The following is a 24,005-nucleotide window of genomic DNA, read 5'->3' as shown; positions in this document are numbered from 1 at the left end:
TCCTTGTTTCTTGAAGGGCAAGCTCGAACAGATTCCTCTTGCTTCCTCCTCCAAGTCTCAAAGCACAGGAGGTGTTCAGCTTGGTAGGACAGGTAGTGGTTCTCAATCTTTAGGAGGGGCCCAGGATCCTTTGTTCATAAAACACAGGTAACAGCCAGAAAGAATCTCACAGAATACTGCTTTACAGAGTGGTTTCAAGTATGTATTTACAGAATGAATAAACTCAAGATCACACACATAGTTAGCTGGGTATTAATTTCCCAAGTCTTCAATTTTACCTCAATTCTCTAACTCAGAGATTTGGCAAGAATTAAATGTAACGAGTTGTTTTGTTTTGAGAGACAGGGTCTCACAGTGCAGCCCTGACTGTCCTGGAACCATGTAGTAAAGGATGACCTTGTACTTACAGTGATCTACCTGCTTTTGGCCTCCCAAATGCTAGGATTGTGTGTGCAGGCAACACACCCAGGTTTTGGGAAAGCTTTTTTTTTTTTTTTTTTTTTTTTTTTTTTTCCTGAGACAAGGTTTCTTTGTGTAGCTTTGGAGTCTGTCCTGAAACTCACTCTGTAGTGAGGCTGGCCTCAAACTCACTGAGATCTGTCTGTGTCTGCTTCTTGAGTTCTGGGATTAAAAATGTGTGCCACCACTGCCAGGTGGTTGAAAAGCATTTTTTTTAAGACACGTAGAGGCGCTATAATTACTCCTATCAACCAGACTGTGAAAAGATGAAGAATAAGTAATATCTCTTCATAAAGGGAAAAACTAGATTTACTTAATAAGCATGTTTAGAATTTACCTGTGGATACAGTCATCAACACTGTATCTCTGAAGAGCACTATAGTATTTAGCTTTAATATGGCACAGGCTTACATAGGTTATAACTATAGCTCCAGCTACTTGTTTAAATTTGTGTCTGGATCCAGTCCCCAAGTCAGAAACTATGAGTGTGGTCCAGCACTGAGACAGTATTCAAGATGGAGTACAATGTCATTGTATTCTCGATCTAACTTTAATCTTACATTAGTGATAATTATCAACAGCCGCCATAAAGCCCCTTCCAAGAGCCTTTGGTAATAAGGGAATTCCATTCCAAGAGAATGTCATCAAGGGGTACAGATAGAGTAGTGACTAAGAGTACCATTCCAACCTACCATGAGCAAGGAAGGCCCCAGCACCACAGGAGGTGAGGGTGAGGGCACAGTGCTGGCCTCTCAAACTAAGGAAGCACTGCTTCAACAGCTTCCCAGGACGACACACACCTTGACTGGCTCTGAAGATGGGATAATTAATGACTGTTTGCTTCTTTCAATGTTTCTGAACTTCTCCAGTATTCTATAGCTCACACAAAAATTGGTCATTTTTAAAAGGCCAACAGTTAGGCATCTGGAGACCTGAGCACAGCTTTTCTAGGGTCTCTATGAGTTACCTTGAGGATGTTTTGGCACTCGATGAAGTCACTGTGAAGGTGGCTGGTGGCATATAGCTTAAGAAGCAACTGAGGAATTCCACTCCATTTGGACAATTTGTCTCTCTCGGTCAAAAACGTTTCAGTGAACTGTGAATATAAACAAATAAACTAATTAATTAATACATAAATTTAAAAAAAAAAACATTTTATTGGCAAGGAATAAGTTTTGACAAGAGAGAGGAGCTGACTCCCAAATAGCCAGGGAGACAATTTAAAGGTGGCATTGAAGAAATCTTCAGGAGCTTGCAACAATTTACAAGCTGAAGTCTACGTCCTCTGCCCCTAACACAGCACCCTCTGAATCCACCCCTACTCTCTGCCCCTAACACAGCACCCTCTGAATCCACCCCTACTCTCTGCCCCTAACACAGCACCCTCTGAATCCACCCCTACTCTCTGCCCCTAACACAGCACCCTCTGAATCCACCCCCTACTCTCCAGATTCAAGATTTTCCCCAGGGTACACTCAAGACTCCAATCCAGCTGTGTTCTCTGTGCATGCTCTCCCTCTGCCCACAGACTCTCTCCAGTCTTTCTGTCTGAAATGTTTGTTTTCCTTCAAATGCAAGACAATGAGGGCCAACAAGATGACCCAATGGGTAAGGCTGCTTGCTATACTAGCTGATAACTGATTCCTGGAATCCACATAAAGGTGGAGGAAGGGACTTATTAATACCATATGCTGTCTCCTAACCCCCACATGTACACCACAGTACAGGGGTGCACATACATATTTTAAAAATAATTAAAAATATAAAGAAACTTTTATTAAAATTTTAAGTTATTATTTATTTTATGTGTATGGATGTTGTGCCTGTATGTATGTCTGTACACAACTTTTGTGCCTGGTGGATATGCAGGCCAGAAGAATGTATCAGACCTCCTAGAACTAGAGTTACAAACAGCTGTGAGTGGCCAAGATTTTTAAAGGACCTTTAAAAATCCTGGGCTACATAGTGAGTTTTAGGTCAGCCTGGACTGTAGAGATCCTGCCTCAAAGTAAAGCAATAAACAAACAAACAAATAAATACAAAAAGAAATCAAGGCAAGGGCTGGAGAGATGCTCAGTGGTTAAGAGCATTTCTTATTTTTAAGTAAGACCCAAGTTTGGCTCCCAGTACACATGCTGGACAGCTCATAGCCACAAATAACTCCCATCTCTGCTGGCACCCACGTGCGTGTGGCCTACATTCACATAGACACACAAATAAATTAATAAAATTCTTTTTTTTTTTTAATGCAGGCAACAACTAAAGCGCTTCCTTGGTTGGCCTTCCTTTCTCTCCTCCCTACGGCACTGGCCCCTACTTAGGGGTTTCACCTATTACATATTTTAACCCATTAGACCTAGTTCCCAGTTCATTTGATGCTTCCTCTCTAGATCACTACTTCAGAGCAGACACCCAACTGTGGAACATTCACTCGCTCTCTGCCTCTCACTTTCATTCAACTGGCACAGAGTAGGGACCGGGCAAAAAATGCCTGAAGACTTTGGGCGGTGCTAGCCCACGCCTTTAGTCCCAGCACTCGGGAGGCAGAGGCAGGCGGGTCTCAATATTCAAGGCCAGCCTAGTGTACAGAGTGAGTTCCAGGACAGCCAGGGCTTAGTGGAGAAACCCTGTCTCGAACACCAAAAGTGGGACGCTATCAGCAAGGGCAGCAGCACATGACAGAGCATGAGCAGATCATGAAGATTTTCACTAACACCTTCCCATTTCAAGGTCCAGTTAGGAAATTTTTTGTGGTTCAATCAAATCAAAAGATCTCGCTATGGTGTGTTTGGAGCAAACAGACCTTCAAGGTTTGAGTTTTTCTTAACACGAATGCCCTGTGATGATGGACAAGTCTCATAATTCTTCCTACATTTGTGTCTTAGATTATAGCATGAGGGGTAACAGAAAGTGCTCAAAAGAATGCTTTGTCTTAGGGTAAAACACAGAAAAATACTACTTCTTACAAGAAAAAGTCTGTATATCATCAATTTTATAGTGCTCAAGCTAAAAATCAATACAAGCTAAAACAAAACAAAACAAAAAAGGAATGGTTAAAAATTGTTGTCTTTTCCTTCAGAAGCAAAGCAAGCACCTTACTTAAGCTGTGAGACTCTGCAGAAGCCATTCCTACAGCATACTATTTGAGCACTATCCATTAGAGAGCTTGAAACCATATTAGAAACAGGCCGCTAACCTATCATGAGAAACTACAGGAAATAATCAAGCACAACAACAACAAAACAACAAACAGGGCAGCAGATACAAAAGATATTAAAAGCAGGAAACTACACAAACATCAACAAAACTGCACGTTACAGGAATTTCTGAAAAGATCAATTAATGGACACCTTTTAACGGCAGCTTTTAATGGCATGAATGAGAGAATATTACTACCAAAGTGACCAGAGCCAAAGAGGTTACAGCAGAACACAGACCGTATGCCAACGAAGGACTGTTTCTAGGAAATGACTGGGAGAACACAGGCTGTGAAACAGGACCAAGCAGACCTATAACACCAAGCAGAGAAGCTGAATTAGTGATGATTCACACAGCAACAACCAAGACCTCCAGAGAAAAGTCTAGATCCAGAACAATGGCTTCACATATTATCAAACATTTAAAGGAGAATAACACAAATACTCAGATTCCCACAAAATACAAGAGGTCAGAATTCTGGTAACAGATCTAGACAAATACACCACAAGAAAACTAGAGGTCACTCTCTCTTACCAATATAGATGCAAAAACCTAGCAACACATATAGCAAAAGCAAACAGGATTTATCTTGGGAGGAAAATAGTTCAACATAGCAACTAATACAGAAACCAACAGACTACAGGACACACTCGAGATATGTCAAAAGACAGATGAAAAATGGCAATCCAAACACGTTTCCTGATTAACACTGCACACACTAGATAGAAGCAGAATGGAACTTTCTCAACCAGCTAAAGGTATTTATAAAGAGTCTAAAACTAACGTCATGCTTACTTGTAAAGACTAATGTTTGCTTACTAAGATTAAGAAGAAACAAGGCCCAAAGAAGTCTGCTCTTAACACTTACATCTGACAATGCATTATAAACATGACTATGAACAATTAGGCAAGAAAAGCAAAGAGCACTGACTTGGAAAGATGGAATATTCTATTCACAGACAACATGATCCTATTATCAGTTACATTTACAGCAGCATCAAAAATAAGATGTGAAGAATAAAATTAACAAAAGCAGAGCAAGGCTTATACAAAGAAACTTAACACTGTTAAGATATTAAAGGACACTCTAGACACTAAGGCAGGAGAATCTCAAGTTCAAGGCCAGACTGAATTATACAGTTAGAACCTGCACTCCCCCCCAAAAAAAACAACAAACAAACAAAAACAGGGACGATATCTTCTGTTTGGGAATGGGATTCCACACTTTTTATTATTACTAAAACAACAACAATAGCCTTACATTGTTAACTAAACATAATTCCTATCAAAGCCCAGCTGTCTTCATTGTAGAAGTTGATAATTTACTACTAAATCTCACACGGGAATGCCAGGGACCCAAACAGTCAAATTAGCCTTAAATTGGAAAAATCCTAATTTCTGAATTCCTAATTTGTAACTCCATCACAAGTCTGCATTAACCAAGACACCACAGACTGGGTGAGCATAAAGACACCCTAGACCAGAGGAATAACAAGGAGATTCCCTAATGGTGAAACAATTTTTGTTCCGTTTGTTTTGGGGGGTGGTTTGTTTTTGTTAGTTTTTTTTTTAGAGAGTCTGTGTAGTCCTGACTGGCCTGGAATTCACTATGTAAAACAGTAGGGCCTCAAATTCACAGGGATCTGCTCGCCGCCACCTCCTGAGTGCTGGGATTTAAAGACATGTACCACCATATCCCGAGGTTAATTGGTTTTTTTGACTAGACTGTCAAAACCATTGAACAGTTTCCTTAACAAATATTACTAGTACAAGTGATTATCACTAAGCAAAAAAATAAGGACTCTTTTATAATATTTTTTAAGAAATTGATAAAATGAGTCAAAGGGTGGAGAGGGCTTGCAAGTATGAAGATATGAGCTCAATTTCCAGAACTTATGCAAAAAAAAAAAAAAAAAAAAGAAAGAAAAGAAAAAGAAAAGCCAGTGTGGTAGGCACACTTGTAATCCCAGGGCTGGGGAGTTGGAAACAAGGATTCCCTGGGCTGACTGATTGTCCAGGCAAGCCTACTCAGGGAGTTCCAGTCGGTGAGAGACCCTGTGTCCAAACACAAGAAGACAGTGCCTGAGAAACAATACCCAAGATTCTCCTCCCATCTACTAACACACACGAGTGTGCACTGCACCTGAACATAAACACAGGAACGTGCATGCATGTGTAAGCGCGCACACGCACACATACACACACACACACAGAGAGAAAAACTGTGACATTAGGCATACTGTCTGAAGTCACACAGCCAAAACAGAATAGAATATTTAAAGCATTGAAAAGGAGGTTTTAAAAAAAAAAAAAAATCACACCTACTTGCAATACTGGATTCAGTGAGGTTATCCTTCAAAAGTAAAGAAAAAAATATGAATCTTCTCAGACAGAATTTGACTATCCAACCAGAAATCTGAGAGGTGGCTTTTTAGAGACAAGGAGGCTGGTACTGGTGAGAAACTCTGGGTTTAACTAAGCATCTGTGTGGCTACTGTCTCTTCTAATGTGTCATTTATACACTAGTCACAAAGAGGGCTGAGGATGAAACAAATGAACATAAATTAACTTTTCCAATCTAAATGAATCCCTAACACAAATAAGAGCAACAATTACTAGGTGACCATAGCATCTGGAGAAGGGAACTGAACAGCTGCATCTTATCAGGGTGTGAGAGGGAACTGGAATACTTGTTCCACTCACAAAGACTGCCTGACCGGAATAAATGCTCCGAACTCTAGGACAACCAATAAAAATAAATCACTATTGCTGGGCAGTGGTGACACACATCTTTAACCCCAAGGCTCGGGAGAGAGAGGCAGGTGGATCTTTATGAGTTCAAGACCAGCCTGGTCTACACAGTGAGTTCCAGCCAGAGCTACATAGAGAAACCCTGTCTTGAAAATCCAAAAACAAACAAACAAACAGTCCGCTATAACACCACACACACCCCTTTTGAAGCCCAGGTTAGCCTCAAACTAACAGCAATCCTTTGCCTCAGCCTCTGGAATGCTAGGATTACAAACATAAGCCATACGCCCAGCTGAAAAAGTTGTTTTTTCTTTTCTTTTTTGGTTTTTCAAGTTTCAATTGATACTGATCGCTATGGAGCCTGTCCTGGAACTTTTGGTCTCCACATGAGAACACATCTACAAACACATATATAAACCATACACACACACGCACACGCACACACACGCGCACACACACACACAGAGGTACACTCAACACACTAAGGGAGGAGTCAGTGCTGTCACATAAATGCTCACTCAATCCACAGAAAGAGCAAAAGCAGAGAAGTAAAACACAATCAAGTGCAGCAGAGTCTGTCCGCCTATGTCACTAACCACTGTACAAGCCCACACAGGGTCAGGCACATCAATGACTGCACACTAGTCTTAGGAACTAATTAAACAGTATCAATTAAAAGCCTATGAATAAAATATAGTAATTATATATGCCAGTGAAGAAAAAGAAAAAAAGAGCAAACTATATCTTGTTGTCTATGAGAAACCCACTTTAATGAACGGAGACGGCTCAGGGCTACATGCTGCACCACTCTTACAAAGGACCCAAGTTCAATTCCCAGCACCAACATCAGGCAGTTTACAACCACCAGTAACTCAAGTTCCAGAGGGATCCAATGGCTCTTGCCTCCTCAGGTACCTGCTTCATATGCACACACCCAACACAGACTTACACTCATAATCAAATAAAAATGTATCTTTAAAAAAACTCATAATTAAAATAATAAAAATACATCTTTAAAATAACTACTTTAAATGTGGTGTTATGTATCAGTCAAAAGCATAAGGAAAGAGTCCCATGTGGCGGCACACATTTGTAAACCCACTATATGGGAGGCGGAGGCAGAAAGTTCAGGAGAAGTTCAAGACCAGCTTTGATGTGGGATTCCCCTCTGTATACTGTGAATATGTTTGGTTTTTTTTTTTTTTTTTTTTTTTTTTTGGTTTTTCGAGACAGGGTTTCTCTGTAGCTTTTTTTTTTTTTTTTTTTTTTTTTTTTTTTTTAGAGCCTGTCCTGGAACTAGTTCTTGTAGACCAGGCTGGCCTCGAACTCACAGAGACCTGCCTGCCTCTGCCTCCCGAGTGCTGGGATTAAAGGCGTGCGCCACCACCGCCCTGCTGTGAATATGTTTTATTACCATTGGTTAATAAAGAAGCTGTCTGGGCCAATGGCTTAGCAGAATGTGGCCAGGCTGGAAGAGATAAAGAGAGAGTAGGTGGAGTCAGGGAGACACCATGTAGCTGCTGAAGGAGACAGACACCCTGGAACCTTACCAGTAGGCCACAGACTCATAGTGATACACAGATTAATAGAAATGGGTTAATTTAAGATGTAAGAGTTAGTTAATAAGAAGCCTGAGCTAATAGGCCAAGCAGTGTTGTAATTAACATAGTTTCTGCATGATTATTCAGGTCTGGGAGGCTGGGAAACGAACAAGCGGTCTCCACCTATAAGCCTCAGGTGTTAGCCAGAGCTATATAAAACCCTGTCTCAAAAAAAAAAAAAGGGTACCATGCAAGTATGTGGTGCACATACATATATGTACAAGCAAAACACTCATACACATAAGATAGATTTAAAAATATAAAGTAGAAGGCATAGAGAAAGATAAATCATGTTAACACTACAAGAAAGCTTACAGAGTTATATGACTTTCGGACACTCAAGCGTTCTGAAAAGAGGGAACTGCTAGGAATAAAAAGGGCTGTGACAGAATGCTAAGGGGCCAGTTCTCCAAAGCACTCACCAAACAACATCAAATCAAAATATAGGAAACAAAGCCTCAAAGAATTACCAAGAGAAACTGATGAATTTCTGAACTTTATGAATCTCAATCAGGCAGGAAAAGCAGTAGGGCAAGGTTGGCATGAGTGCCACCACCCGTCAACGCAATCTGCCCTCTGCGGAGGACTTCATCCACCAACAGAAGATCGCACGTTATTCTCAAAGTCACATGGAACAGTAACCAGATAGACCACATCCCTGGCCACACAGCACACCTTGGCAAGTTTCAAAAGTAGCCACTATACAACGTGTGTTCTCAACCTCCATGTAGTGTGTCCACAACTAATGAACAGAACAGTTGGGACGTTTAAGGTATTTGGAGATGAAGCAATCTATTTTAAATAACTTAAGTCAAATAAGCTTCAAAAGAAATGTAAATATATTTTGAACTAAATGAATAGATGATTTATCAAAATTTATAGGAAATGGCAAAAATCAGGACTCAGGAAAGAATTTGGTGCACTAAAAGCATGTATTAGCAAAGAAGAAATAGTACTGGCCCATAATCTAAGCTTCTACCTTAACAGGTCAGAGAAAGTCTAAAGCAAGCAGAAGAAAATAAGAAATAAAATAAGATAAAAACTGAATTCAAGCTGACTGTCTTAGGGTTTCCATGGCTGTGAGGAAACACCATAACCAAAAAGCAAGTTGGGGAGGAAAGGGTTTATTCAACTTACAATTCCACATTGCTGTCATCACGAAGGAAGTCAGGACAAGAACTCAAACAGGGCAGGGTCCCAGAGGCAGGAGCTGATGCAGAGGCCATGAGGGGTGCTGCTCACTGACTCACTTTCCACGGCCTGTTCAGCCCACCCTTCTTGTTGAACCCGGGACCAGCAGCCCAGGGACAGACAGCACCATCCACCATGGGCTGGGCCTTCCCCCACTGAACACTAAAAGAAAATGCCTTACATCTGGATCTCATGGAGGCATTTCCCCAGCTGAGGCTCCTTTCTCTGATGACTCTAGCTTGTGTCAAGCTGACATACACAACCAGCCAGCACACTAACTGTAGCAGTTCAGATGTGCATTTGTGAGTCAGAGGTAAAGGATAAACATGAGGTCAACACTAGCTTGAATGACCTGGTCTCAAAAGGACCCTCCACACACACACCAAAATTAAAAAAAGAAAAGAAGAAAAAGATTAAATTAAAAAACAGGAAATCAGTAGAGAGAAAATTTTTAATTAAAAATTGGGTCTATAAGAAAAAACAGAATCAATAAACTCTAACCAGGATAATTAATCAAGAAAAAGGATACAAATTACTAATGACAGAAATATAAGTAGGGTCATTATTAATGATCCCGTGGACATCAACAATAAAGGAATACTGCAAGCAACTCTTTGATCAAAATTTTATTAGATTAAATGGGCCATTCTTTGAATGGTACAACCAAGACATATATAAAACGAAAAGGATATGCTGGCAAAACCGTCTACTACAGAACATTAACAAATAAAAACGGACAAAGTCTCTAAACAGACATTTTTCCAAAGGTGACACACAGATGCATAAAAAATGGTCAGAAACTGTAGTTATCAGCAAACAAGCAATCACATCCCATGAGCTACGTCACACTAACCAGGACCATATGATCACGAAGACAGAAAATAAGATGTATTTGTGCAAGTCTGGAGAAATGGAACTCTCTTTTACTCCAGGCAGAAATGAAAAAATGGCACAGTCACAGTTTGGCAAGTACTGAAAAGTCCAACACAGTCAGGAAGAGTGGAGTGTGACTCTAATTCCAGTACTTGAAAGGTAAAGACTGAAGGGTCACACAGATTTAAGGCCTACAGGAGTTACTTAGCAAGACTCTGTTTCAAAACCCCAATACCTGTGGATGTACCTTAGCAGTGCAACTTGCCTAGCTGTGTACAATGCCCTGGGATAGATCCCCAGCATCACATATCACACATAACTCTCTCGCTCTCCCCAGAATTATACGACCCAGCAATCCACTTCCTAGTCAAATTTCCACAAAAGCCTTGCACACAAAGGCTCACAACAAACAGTAATTTCAGTAAGCAAAAGTAGAACCTCAAGTATCCATCAAATGGTAAACAGACAAAATTTAGGACATTTTGTACAAAGGACTATTATTTGGCCAGAAATGACACATATAACATAGATAAATCTTGAGATTTATTATTCTAAATGAAAGAAACCAGACACAAAAGACCACATATTATTTTATTCCATTTAATATAAAAAAATATTCAGACTTAGTCAGTCCAGAGAGATAGAAAATAAGATTAGTTGCTGTCAAGGGCCAGAGATAGCAATTGGGAAGCAGCTGCTATAGGTACAGGGTTAGTTTGGGCTTTGGTCTGAGACTGAACCCCATGTAACCCATCCTTACCACAAACTCACTGCACAGCTGATGGTGGTCTAGAACTCTGATCTTCCTGCTTTTCCCTACCAAGTACTAGGATTAAAGGAATGTATGCTACCTTTTGCTTCGATCTAGTCTTGTTTTGTTTTTCTTTCTGAGGAAATGCTGTAAAATTGGTTGTGGCAACTGTAGCTTTGAATAAACAGCTACTGACTTGCACACTTAAATGGATGTGTGTGCAGTAAGTCAATCAACACTTCAACAAAGCCGTATGTAAGCTAAATAAACAATGAGCATAGGTGAACTTTTAAAGTGACAGGGACACCCTAAAACTATTTTGGTAATAGTTGCATATTTAAAGATGAATTTTTTAATATATTTCTTTATGTTATTTTTATGTGTAGTGGTGTTTTCCTGCATGTATGTGCATCACATATGTGCCTGCAGAGATCTGCAGAGGACTTTGGATCCCCGGAACTGAAGTTAGGTACAGGTGACTGTAAACTGCCATGCAGGTGCTGGGAACTGAACCCATCTCCTGAACACCAGGTGCTCTGAACCACTGACTCATTCTCCAGCCCTATAATTTGCCTTTTTAAAAAAAAATCACTGAAATGGAAGTTGGCAAAAAAAAAAAAAAAAATTTTTTTTTTTTTGAGACAGTATCTAACAGAGCCCAGGCCAGCCTCAAATTCCTAATCCCTTACTTCCACCTCTCAAGTACTGGGATTATAAGCATGGATAAATGTAGTTCTTTAAGTCTCGATAAAATTGTATTTTAAAAGAAACATCAAGGACTGGGGAGATGGCTCTGTCTGTAAAGCTCTTGTCTCTCAAGTGTGAGAATCTTAGTTTAGACCCCAGGACTCACATAAAAAGCCAGGCATGGCGAAGTGTACCTGTGACTACAGCAATGGCAGAGGTGAGAGAAGCAAAACAGACCCCAGAAGCGCACAGGCCATGGCCGGCCCTGTGGTGAAGGTCAAGCCAATGAGCTTCTGCACCCCAAATAAAAATGGGAGACGGCACCTGAGGATTGACACCCAAGGCTGTCCTCTGACTTACACATACATGCTAGGCAACAATCCTAACAAACACCACACAGACATGCATACAAATAAATATTAAGGAGCCCAAAAGGGAACACAGAACCGATATGACATTTGAAAAGCAAGTATCAGATTAAATTCCCAAATGTCAATTATTATAGTAAAGGTATTCCATTTAAAACCAAATTTATTATGCTGCCTACCAGAGAAATTTCAAAGAAAGGCTGAATGTAACAGACTGGGAAATAATACACGATGTTAAAAGCACACACCAGAAGAAAGGTGGTTACCAGCGAGAAACTCAAAGCAAAGAGCACTTCCAGCCAGCCAGATTGAAGACACGTGCTGCTAATCCCAGCACTCCAAAGGCTCAAGGCTAGCACAGGCTACATGGCAACATTTGTTTCACAAATAAATGAAGAACATGTCCAGAGATAAGTACCTTAGGAACATAAATGTGCCAGTCTCAGTGGGATGCACAGCTAAATGCCAAAGCAAATCCATACCACTTAAGAAGACACTCAGTTTTCAAGCCCTTGAGAACAGGCAGATTCTTTTTTGTTTGTTTGTTTGTTTTTATTTTTCCAGACAGAGTTTCTCTATGTAACAGCCCTGGCTGTCCTGGAACTCACTCTGTAATCCAGGCTGGCCCCAAACTCAGAGATCCACCTGCCTCTGCCTCCTGATTGCTGGGATTAAAGGCGTGCGCCACCACCGCCCCACAAAAACAGGCAGATTCTTAAACAGAAAAAACTACTTAAGTGATAGAATGAACTATAATAAAACTAAGCACTTATGTTCACCAGGAGATTTTTTTTTTTTTTTGAGATAGGGTCTTAATATGTAGCACTGGCTGCCTTGAACTCAAAAGATCTTTTTGCCTCTGTTTCCTCTATGCCTGGCTCATCAAAAAATCTTTATATATTAAAAAGGAGACACAGAACGGGAGAAAGTATCTTCAAAACATCACTACAAAAGTTGCATATGTCCAGCTGGATAATGGTAGCACACACCTTTAATTCCAGCACTCGGGAGACAGAGGCAGGTGGATCTCTGTAAGCTTGAGGCTAGCCTGATTTATGTACAGCTAGTTAGTGAGACTTTTTTTAAGTGTATATCAAAGACTTCTAAGTTAAAAAAATGAAAACGGGGCTTGGAGAGATGGCTCAGTGGTTAAGAGCCATTGGTGACCTTCCAGAGGACCCAGGTTCAATTGCTGCCAACCACATGGACTCACAACCATCTGTAAAACCAGTTCCAAGGGATCTGATGCCCTCTTCTGGTGTTCTCAGGCACCAGGCATGCACATGATGCATAGAGATATACATACAGGCAAAACACCCATACATATAAAATAATTTCTACAAGAAAATAACAAAAATGTACAAAATATATGAACAGGCAGTTCACAAAAGGAGGTGTCCAAATTGCCAATAAACTTCTGAAAGGGAGTTTAATTTCATCAACACACCATAAACCCACAGCAATTATATTATTAAACATCCAAGGGGGGTAAAGACCCTAAAGTTAAAAAGACTGACACAACATTATAGGGTCACAAGAGCATGGAACTTGTAGCTTGAATTCTAATTGTTCTTAATAATAAAAACCAGAGTCAGATATCAGGGGGTGAAAGCTGAGAGATCAGAGTAGTGCAGCAGCCACTAGAGACCTTCCACCTCTACTGATACTCAGACCAAAGAGGCGATCCTCTTGTCGTGGCATTTCATTTGTATTTTAATAAATAAAGCTTGCCTGAAGATCAGAGAGTAAAACAGCCCCATTGGTCAGCCTTATAGACCAGGTAGTGGTAATACATACATTTAATCCCAGTAGCCACACTAGTTTGGCATAGAAACTGGGTGGTGCATGCCTTTAATCCCAGTGGTGCATGCCTTTAAAATGCCAGCCCTAGAGAGGATTATAAAATGGGAGGAAACAGCTCTCAAACACAGTCTCATTCTGAGATTCCTGGAGGCAGGATCACCATTTTTGGATTGAGGTCAAGTTAAGAGCCAGTGGTTGGCTGCTTTGCTTTTTGGGTCTTCAGGTTGAACACCAGTATCAGTCTCTGAGTTTTTATTAATTGTGCTTCATCCTGTCTCTATGAATCCTCAGACTGCATGCTAAGACTGCATCCTCAGATTGCATCTCAACTCTTGTCTCCTCCCACCTTATATTCCTTTTTCTGTTTAGCCATATCACTTCCTATCTCCACCTCTCTGGTGCTGGGATTAAAGGTGTGAGCCATCACTGCCAGGCTCTGTTTCTCTTTTAGACTGGATCAGTCTAGTGTAGCCCAGGGTGGCCTTGAGCTCACAGATATCCATCTGCCTCTGATTCCATCTCAGCCTCCCAAATGCTGGGATTAAAGGTGTGTGCTACCATTGCCTGGCCTCTATGGCTAATTAGTAGCTTAGTTCTGCACTGATTGTGAGGCAAGCTTTATTTGCTAGACTGCAATCAAAACACCACTACAGAAACTGATAGACACTGCTGATGAGAAGGGAAATTAGTGCGAGCACTTGAGAAACTAGTGATGGATACCAATGCCAAGTCTGTGCATTTCTTACGCCCCAGCAATTCTCAGCATATATCCTCCAGGTTGTACAAATGCATACCAAAGACATTAACAAGTGTTCATATCAGCATTATTTATTCATAACAACCCCAAAACTGGAAGGATCCCAAATATTTCTCAAAACTAAAATGACTTAATTGTGGTCCACAGATAGAGTAACGGGGCAAAACAAAGATGGATGGACTATGTTTCACCATCTTCAAGGACAAGTCTAAAAACAAAATGTAGCTTAAAAGAATGTACTTGCTCAAAGACAATAGAACGTTATTATTTAAAACTTAGGAGAAAATAACTTGCAACTCAGAATTAGACCCGATACACGAGTATCACAGTAAAAGGTATTTTCAAATATGTAAACATGAAAAAATTACCTTTTGTGTATTTTCCTGGGAGTCTACAGAATGTGTTCCCAGAAAAGACGATACAGATTAGGAAAACAAGGTCTAAAACACAGGGAAGTTAGTAAGAAACAAGAGTTAATCGTCCTGAATTTGACATGGGTAAGTTCTAAGAATCCAGGTGCAAAGACACCAATCCAAATTCCAGTGAGGAAGAGGAGATTGGAAAATTAAAGAGTCAAAAACAAACAAACAAACAAAAAAAACCAAAAAAACAAAAAAGTTTTAGAGTTCGGGGTCGAATTATTCAAATCAAGAAAGCAAACACAAAAGGATGGAGTTCCGTGCTAGGAGAGACTCAGAAGGCTCACGTGGTACACACGTCTTTAGGAGGTGTCGTCGCTGGATTTAAAGTGTAACTCACAGGCTCATTTTTGAGCATTTGGTCCCTGGGCAGTTGTACTCTTTTGGAAAATTGTGGAGCCTTTGGGACTGTGACCGACAGAGCACAAGTGGACACTGAGGGCAGCTCTGGACGGTTCCAGCCAGAGCCATGCTGCATCCTGTCTGCACCAAGGACCCCTACTGCCATGCCATCCCCTCCATGGTGGGCTACACTTCTGAAGCCTGAGAAAAAATAAAACTACCCTCTCTTCAGCTGCTCCCATCCGGCGTCAGCCACAGTGGCGAGAGCCATGAGCAGCATGCGCAGTGTGACTCCACAGGGAAAAAGACAGGAGAGACACATGATCACGGGAAGGAACTGCTGTCTACCAGGAGATTTCCTAGGCTCAAACTGCAGTGCTCATCATCACATGACTACACACATCCGGCAGACCCCACAGAACGAGCCACTAAAGACGTCCCAGTGCTTTAACACATGCTCGGCACATGTGAGGCCTGAGTTCAATCTCCAGCACGAAGAAGAGAAACGTGAATTTTACTACGTATGCATTTATGTATCAATAAAAACAACATGAAAAGGACTGGTCTTAATACGAAGGAGAAATACATGAAGCCAGTAACTGTTAGACATGCACAGCTCTGCTACAAACAGGAATTACACCAGCAGCAGAGTGTAACTACATTCTACCAACAACCAAAACTGTGACCCAGGGAGAATGGTAGAGACAAGTGACATACAGATTCTAACTTTTTACATGAGGAAGAAAATAGATATTAACAAATTGAAAAAGTCAAAAAACAGCTTTATAAACAAGTAAGTTAGAAATACTGGCTCTCTGGCTTCTTATGTCCTCTTGTGAAAGTAACAGCTACATCATGAACAATAGGTCCCCTTGGGAGAAGAAAGTCAGAGGAAGAGAGGGCAGGGCATTGCTGTTGTCTCTGATAAGCCTCATGATACCCAGAGAGCCAGCCACAGTCCAAACACTCTGAAGAACTTTACTACTTATACATTGGCTTACAAGACACTGACTTAAAATAGGATGGAAAGCCAGGCACGGTAGTTTGCACCTATAATTAATACTAGGCCTTTGGAGACTGAGGCAGGAGGCTTGTCATGAGTTAGAGGCCATCTGAGACAACACAGTAAGATCCAGGCCAGCTTGGGCTACAGAGAGAGATCCTGTCTCAAAATATAATTTTAAAAAATCATTTCCACTTTGTTTTCCTTGCAAGTAGCTGAGTCCTGCGATGAAAGTGTCACTATCCAGTCATCTTACAGCTGAGTTACTGGCAGGTGTCACAGGGGTTTTCTTTTCAAGCACTTGTGGTTTGACAGTTTACAGGAACGATAATCTCTCACATCATGTTCCCTAAGATGTCAGCCTGTTTAGTCAATGTGACATTTCCAGGCATTCATAATTTTCATTGATTGTCTTTAACTGCCTTCCTTTTAAAATAATTAAAAGCTGATTTCTATGAAAACAAATATATATCTTCTTTGTTTAATCTTAAGCATAAGAGTTAATATCTCAAAATAGCTACATGTAGGCAAACAGACATTTCAAAGGATTATTAATGAAGATTAATTATCTCGCTAGTGTAGTCTGATAACGAGTATTAACCACTGAATACTCGTATACTTTGCAATAGTGTTTGCATGGTTTCAACACAATTAGGGGTGCACCTTAGGGTTTGTGGGTACAAATGCTACTGAGATTAATAGTATTTAAATGTTTCTGAGACTTAACTTACCCAGGAGGTTCTTTCTTTCTTCCTCTTTCTCTCCCTCTCCCTCCTACACCTGTAGAGGAAGAGGTCTAGCTTCTGAGTCAAGATCTCTCTACATAGTCCTGACTGGCCTAGAACTCACAACATAGACCAAACTGGCCTTTGAGTATGTAACAGTTCTGCCTCTGCTTCCCAAGTGCTGGAGTTAGCTTGTAATACCACCACACCTGGTTTCTATGGTTTTCTTTGAATCAAATTGCCCTTACCAGAAAAGAGAAGTTTTTCTTGCTTAAATTCCTACGTTTCAACCCTAATTAGAAAAATACTAAAACAAACAGTATGGGGGGGGGGAGGTTAACTGAGCAGAAGGGTATGGGAGAGTGTTTTCCTGGCAATGTACCAGGCCCCAAGTTTGATTCCTAGTAACACAGAGAAATGGAGAGAGGGTAGGAGGGAGGGAAGATCTAAAAAATAAAGGAGAAAATAAAAACAGGTGAAATCTAGAGCAATCACAAGGATGAAATAACAGCATTTGGGAAACAGAAGGGATCCCTTACCCAGACCACCAAATAGCCAACAGAAGGGATCCCACACCCAGACTACCAAATTGCCAATGGAAGGGATCCCGTACCCAGACTACCAAATCGCCAACGGAAGGGATCCCGTACCCAGACTACCAAATTGCCAAACTACAGAATATCTGAGGATGGAGCACCACAACCTGCACAGTTCACCGTTCTAGTGCCCAGTTTCCCTAGTGTCTCTTTCCCCTCAACTCTACTGGGTCTTGTACCCTCAGATTTGCTTCTACTGCAATGGGAAGCAGCTGGGGAGCTTCAAGCAGAGGATTTTAAGACCAAGTTTTCTTTGAGTATCAAATGTGCAGATGAATATGAAAGCATCAATAAACTGCATACTATCTTGACATATTTATTACCTTGACAGAGAACAGACAAAATGTCGGGAAGAAAAAAGGCAAATGAAAACTAAATCCTGTGACCTACAGTCCTCTCCCAGGATGCTCTTGAGTCCCACTTAGGGAGGTGGAGAGACTGAGGGAGGATGGGGTTTGATGGAAGAGGAACCAAGATTCTGATTTTCTACACTTAAATTTGAGTTGCCCATTAGTTTTCTACATGGAGAGTCAGCAAAGGTGGTTGGAAGTACCTACCCAAGTGGAGCTTAAAAAAGAGAGCCAGGAATAGAAATATAGACTTAAGAGCTGTCCAAATATAGAATATTTGTTTAAAAAAAAGGGGGGGTAACCTATCTGCGCACTCATTATACTTGTTACTATTTTCAATGTTAAAAACTCATTTTCTTCACCATAATCTTAAGAGGTTAGGTCCTGGAATGATCTCTGTTTTACAGGTAGAGAAACAGATATTGCCAGGTAGTGGTGGCACATTCTTTAATCCCAGCACTAGGGAGGCAGAGGCAGACAGATCTCTATGAGCTGGAGACCAGCCTGGTCTACAGACTACAGAGTGTGTTCCAGAATAGCCAAGGCTACTTAGTGAGACTCTGTCTTGAAAAACAAAAAAACAAAAAAGAAAGAAAAAGATATTAAGTAACTTTCCCAAAAACATAAAGCAAGTATGTACCTGAGCCAGGTTTCAAATCACATGTTACCTGACTCTGGTACTCTTTAAAGCCATGGGGTTACTGGAGAGTGACTACTGACAGATACAGACTAGAGATACAATACTTCAAACAGTTTCCTGAGTCCTTCCTATCAAATGCTTGGCATGATTTCAAGCTCTGCAGATCCAAAGAAAATCAGACACTCTCTTAAAAAGTGCAGTCTAATTACTGCTAGCCAAGAGCAACTATTTATCAAATAACCAGTATGACACACTGATTAAACTTTCTGGACCTGTTGTTTCACCTGATTCTCATAACAACCTTATGGGACAGATGTCATGACTACCGTTTTAGAAAGGATGAAACAGATTTGAAGAGAATAACTTAGCCTAGGGGCACTGGTTAAAAAAGATTGGAAGCAGGATTCAATTCAGACCCATTTTACTTCAAATCCAGACTTTTCCAAGGAAATTCTGCCATATGGTATTACTCAGATAAACCAGGGCACGGGTCAAACTCACAGCAAAGAGAAAGGTAGAAGGAAGTTACAGAGGCTGGGGCGGGCATGAGGAGCTGCTCAGTCCATACAGTTTCAAGTCTGCAAACTGAGAAGTTCTAGACTGGGTGCACATCGTATGAGAATAGTAAAACTACTGAACTGCACAGCTTCAAACAGTTGTGATGAGCAGCTGCTGGTTTTTTTTTTTTATTTAAAAGGTTTTTTAGGCAGGTGGTGCTCTTGTTACTGCCCAGCCTGCTGCCCCTTACAGTATACTTAATAAATCTGTCTTCTTTCCCATCCCACCGCCCCCTCAAAAAAGTTTTTTAAAAACCTGGCACTTTCCTACTGTGCCATATGCCATAACCAGTATGTGTACTGTGCTAAGGAAATATGGGTGAGCAAATAATTTATTCTGAATAGCAGGAGAGGGGATAGGGAGAACATAGCAAGGAAAAGAACTGAAGAAGTCTGCTAAGAAAGGAAACTATGCGATGTAAAGGTCTCCACTTCATTATCACTCTTTGGGAGACAGGAATTCCTAAGTCAACCTCTGAAATAGCTCCCACACCTGTATAAAACTATCAAAGAAATAAGCGATTACAGGCTAAGAAAGTAATGTGATCGAAACAAACTTTGGGCATCGACAAAGTGATAGTGGGGACCACAGTGACCGGTCAAAACAGGCTCCAAGAATATTCCAGTAGCCTTCTAATGCAGTTTCCTAGCATTTCAGCACTGGAAACAAATGTTTCCCTAAACTGCTTCATCCAGCGTGCTACAGAATTCCCACAGCTCACTGTCTTTCGGACACAGATCATCTGGTGGGGTGTTTAGAATCGCATTGCCTAACCTTTCTGAACTTCAATTTCCTCATCTGGGGTAAGAGATGAGTTTAACACAGGGCTGACAATAAACTGCCGGGGGTGGTGTAATCCCAGCACTAAGAACACAGATGCAGCAGGACTGCCTCAAGTTCAAGTCCAGTCTAGTCTATACCATAAGTTCTAGGCCTGCCAGATCTATGTAGTGAGAGCCTGTCTCAACTCAGTGAACACCTTGCACACTGACTGCTCCAAAGTATGTGATCATTAAAAGTTAGTTCCCTTTCTGCCTGTCCCTACATACTGAGCTCAGTGGCAAATCCTGGCTTAAAGGACAGAGCAAGTATGTCTCAGATCTTCTTAAGGCAGATGCAGAAACACGATGAGGAAAAGATGCCCATCTACAGTTTCTGTAAAAATATATGGCTACCCAAAACTGCTCCTTCATCTGCAACCCCCGCCTGTTTAGTCCTTTGAGGAGTATTCCAAGGGCTCAAAATGAACCTTAAATAGATAATGGTACACTGAGAAAAATCTTGCACCTATTTCCTCGTCCACCCCTCTCCAAATCAACACTTACTGGTTTCTTGTATATTCCTCAAAACTATATGTAAAATCTATCGTTAAATTAATCTAATGTCTCTGTGTATGTGTGTGTCTCTCTCATTTTATTTTACGAAACAGGGTTTCTCTGTGTTACAGCCTTAGCTGCCCTGGAACTCACTTTGCAGACCAGGCTGCCCTGGAACTCAAGGAGATCCATCTGCCTCTGCCTCCTAAGAGCTCGGATAAAGGCGTGGGCCTGGATGAGCTAATGTCTTCGATGTAAGTTCTGGGACCACCTGGGAAAATGAGGAAACAAGGAGACAAGCCATCCATTCTGCTTTATTCTAAGGTAGTTCCCTACCACCCACAAGCATACACACATGCACATGCACACACATACACACACACACAAGCACCACGCATGTACGGGACACCAATAGGTGTGATGATTAAGCCAGGCATTTACTCTAACATTAACTGAGTACCCTTCGGCCCTTACATGCACCTGAAATGCACTGACACTATCTCCTTTGAATTTAACAATAACCTTAAATATTATTTAAATGAGGAAACTAAGTCACAGAGAGGTAACTTGCCCAAGCAAGAAAGAGAGTAGGGCATTGGACTCGGGCTTAACTAAAGTTCTTCCTCCAAAACGTTTCGCCCTACACTGGCAAAACAGTCTCTGCACACGTTGGAGCTCAGCCTAATGTGGGAGACAGGCATGAAAAGGGCAGACAACAAAGAAATATGCAATTAGAGGCTAAGAAAATAATGCAAACGAAAACAAACTGGAGGATTTGACAGAATAACAACGGGGGCCTACTTTAGAAGAGGAGGAGGAACGTTAAGGCCTCTTTGAGAAGATGACACTTATGATAGGCTTGCGAACCGTTCGGGGGGCTGCAGTGAGAAGGACCCCGTCCTGCTCACAAGGAGCAAACGCGAGGCCAGTAGAAGATGAAGCCAACTCGCCAAGGTCCCCCCGACGTGCAGACGTGGCGCAGGGAAATGAGGATCTAGAAACTCGGCCCACGGCTCATACGCGCCATCAATACCCCAGGCAGCCCGACCCCACTCGGCCCAGACCCGTAGGCCTCCCAGGCGGCAGCTGCCCATCGTCCCACCGCGGCTGACAGCGTCCGGGCGGCACACAGCACAGCCCCGCGGCCAGCCAAGGGGGATCTGGCCGGTACCGCAGCGGCCTGGGAAGGCCTCTTTCCCGGCCCCCGGCCAGCTCCAGCCCGGCCCGCCCCGCCCCGCCCCTCCGGGCCGGCCTCGTACCTGCACCGCCCGGATCAGGCCCCGACCGGTGAGCTGGCCCTGCCGCAGCTGCAACAGGATGTTACTGGGCCGCGGCCGGCCGCCCCAGCCGCCCCACGCCGCCGCTGTAGCTGCCGACTGTCTCCCTCGGCTGGCCCCAGCTCCAGCCGCTGCCGGCGCTGCCGCCATGTCTCCTCGTCCGACAAACAGGAAGCAAGCGGCCCCGGAGCCGCGTAGATTTCTACGGGGCGACGGAGGACTCTCCACATCGCCCCCAGTGGACCGTCGCGGAGATGCAGGCCGCGTGGCAGGGGCTGTGCGGGACCCGAGGGCCTATGGGAAATGTAGTCTTTTCTCCCGAGGCTGGGCAAATGACAGAGATGCTGAGTTTCCTGGACCACCTGTTTTACCACATCCTGCCTCCAGCATTTTGCTTCAAATGGAAAACCAGTCGCTGAGTGCGCATGCTCTCAAATTTCTTGTCTATTTAGGAATGATGCAGCTGAGTGGCCAGTGAACGGCCCTAGGCTCTAGGTCAGAAATGACACTTGACTTTGATTCCTGTCCCCTTCTGTCTACATCCTGATTTCAGCCAAGTCACCACACTCTACTCCCGCACCTCAATTAGTCCATTCAATATGCAGTCCCCAGGAGTCGCTTCAGTCAATTAATATTTGTATTATAATTAATAAATGTATTTTATGTAAGTAATACATAAAGAACCATCAATGAACTATTGCTTCTTCAAAGAAAATGGTGGGAAATATTTCATAAATTACAAAATTGTGTCGGGATTAATAATTTTACAGATGTCCATAAACAGTTTCTAAGGGAGCCAGCCGTATTCCTGCTGAATAGGTCTAGGAGGCAGAGACTGAGGTGTTAAGCAGAACAGTGGAGGACCCTGTGAGGTGATTCGGGTTACAGGGACCACAGCAAACCCACACACAAGTTAAGTGTAACTGGCTAGGTTGTGGTGAAGTTCAATGAAATAATGCAAGGAGGGGTGGTTATTAAGCTGTATCCTCTGCCAAAGAGAGCACAGCACTGGTTTCCCGCTCCAGGGAGTCCTCTTCTCTTCTGTTTTGTTTTTTGTTTTGTTTTTGTTTTTGTTTTGTTTTTCAAGACAGGGTTTCTCTGTAGCCTTGGAGCCTGTACTTCTGAACTCACATACTCCGGACGAACCTCTGTAGCATGGTGGTGACAATTCTTTCCCCATTTTCTCTCCTAGGAGGCGATCTTGCAACACCAATAAGGAGAGCTGAATACAATGAATTAGGAGGTCATGAAGTTTGCTACTCGGAATTAAGGTGGCTGTAATTTGTTGCCCAAACCAAAATCCCCTAAAGAGTGAAATGACATTATAATGATTATAAATAATTATAAATAATAATAAATAATTATAAATGATTACACTAAAACCACAGACACGGGCGCTGCCAAGGCAAACTGTAGTGTGGTTAGCATCTTCATGTCTACTTAGAAGGTATGATTTCCACTCACCTGCAGCAGATCCCCGCTAGACTGATTTTAAACAAACAAAATAGGGCTCAAGAGATGAGTCAGTGGGTAGAGGCACTGGCTGTCAAGACTGATGACCTAAGCTGGGTCCCTTGGACCCATATTGGTGGAAGGACAGAAATGACTCCTCCAAATTGCCCTCTAATCTCTCTCTCTCTCTCTCTCTCTCTCTCTCTCTCTCTCTCTCTCCTTCTCTCTCTCTCACAAACACACACAAATTAAATACACTTCTCTCTCTCACACACAAACACACACACACACACAAATTAAATACAATTTTTTTTCTTTTTTTTTTTCTTTTTTGGTTTTTCGAGACAGGGTTTCTCTGTAGCTTTGGAGCCTGTCCTGGAACTAGCTCTTGTAGACCAGGCTGGCCTCGAACTCACAGAGATCCGCCTGCCTCTGCCTCCCGAGTGCTGGGATTAAAGGCATGCGCCACCACCGCCCGGCTTAAATACAATTTTTAAAATTAAGAAAAATCTGTATTGGAAGAGAGCAAGGAGGAGTATATGGGAGGGTTTGGGAGGAGGAAAGGGAAGAAAAGTGATGTAATTACATAATAATCTCAAAAAAGTAAAAGAGACCATTTTTTTAAAAAAGAAAAAACTTTATTAAAATAAACAAAAACTTTTTTTTCAGTGAAATTATCCCATCCTGAAATCTGTATGGGTCAAATAAAACCCTGTGTGTTTATGACCAGGAACAGAAAGTTTATCCTGTGGTGAAGATTTTCTTCAAGCCAATGAAGAAAAAAAATCAGGTCTTTAACTTTACACTAGAACCTAAAATCCATCTTAGACCATGGAAGCTGAACAACAGCAGCCAAGTGTGTTTCTAAAGCTGGGGGCAGTGGCAGGA

At 41.9% G+C, this 24,005-nt stretch overlaps 1 protein-coding gene across 2 annotated transcripts in view; it reads right to left on the bottom strand.

Annotated features, from left to right (window-relative positions):
- The window catches only part of LOC119814092 (transient receptor potential cation channel subfamily C member 4 associated protein), a 73,402-nt gene extending 51,517 nt beyond the window's left edge, over positions 1 to 21,885 (bottom strand). For both annotated transcript variants that reach the window (XM_038329393.2, XM_038329394.2), the window contains exons 1-2: positions 21,648 to 21,885; positions 1,427 to 1,555 (exon numbers count right to left, since the gene is read on the bottom strand). In XM_038329393.2, coding sequence (XP_038185321.1) covers positions 1,427 to 1,555; positions 21,648 to 21,815 — 297 coding nt within the window. In that variant the 5' untranslated portion in view covers positions 21,816 to 21,885. The remainder of the gene's footprint in view (positions 1 to 1,426; positions 1,556 to 21,647) is intronic.
- Positions 21,886 to 24,005: the final 2,120 nt, after the last annotated feature.

Source organism: Arvicola amphibius, chromosome 5 (assembly GCF_903992535.2).
Source record: "Arvicola amphibius chromosome 5, mArvAmp1.2, whole genome shotgun sequence".
Lineage (NCBI taxonomy): Eukaryota > Metazoa > Chordata > Mammalia > Rodentia > Cricetidae > Arvicola > Arvicola amphibius.
This window is presented reverse-complemented; position numbering and strand designations above follow the sequence as displayed.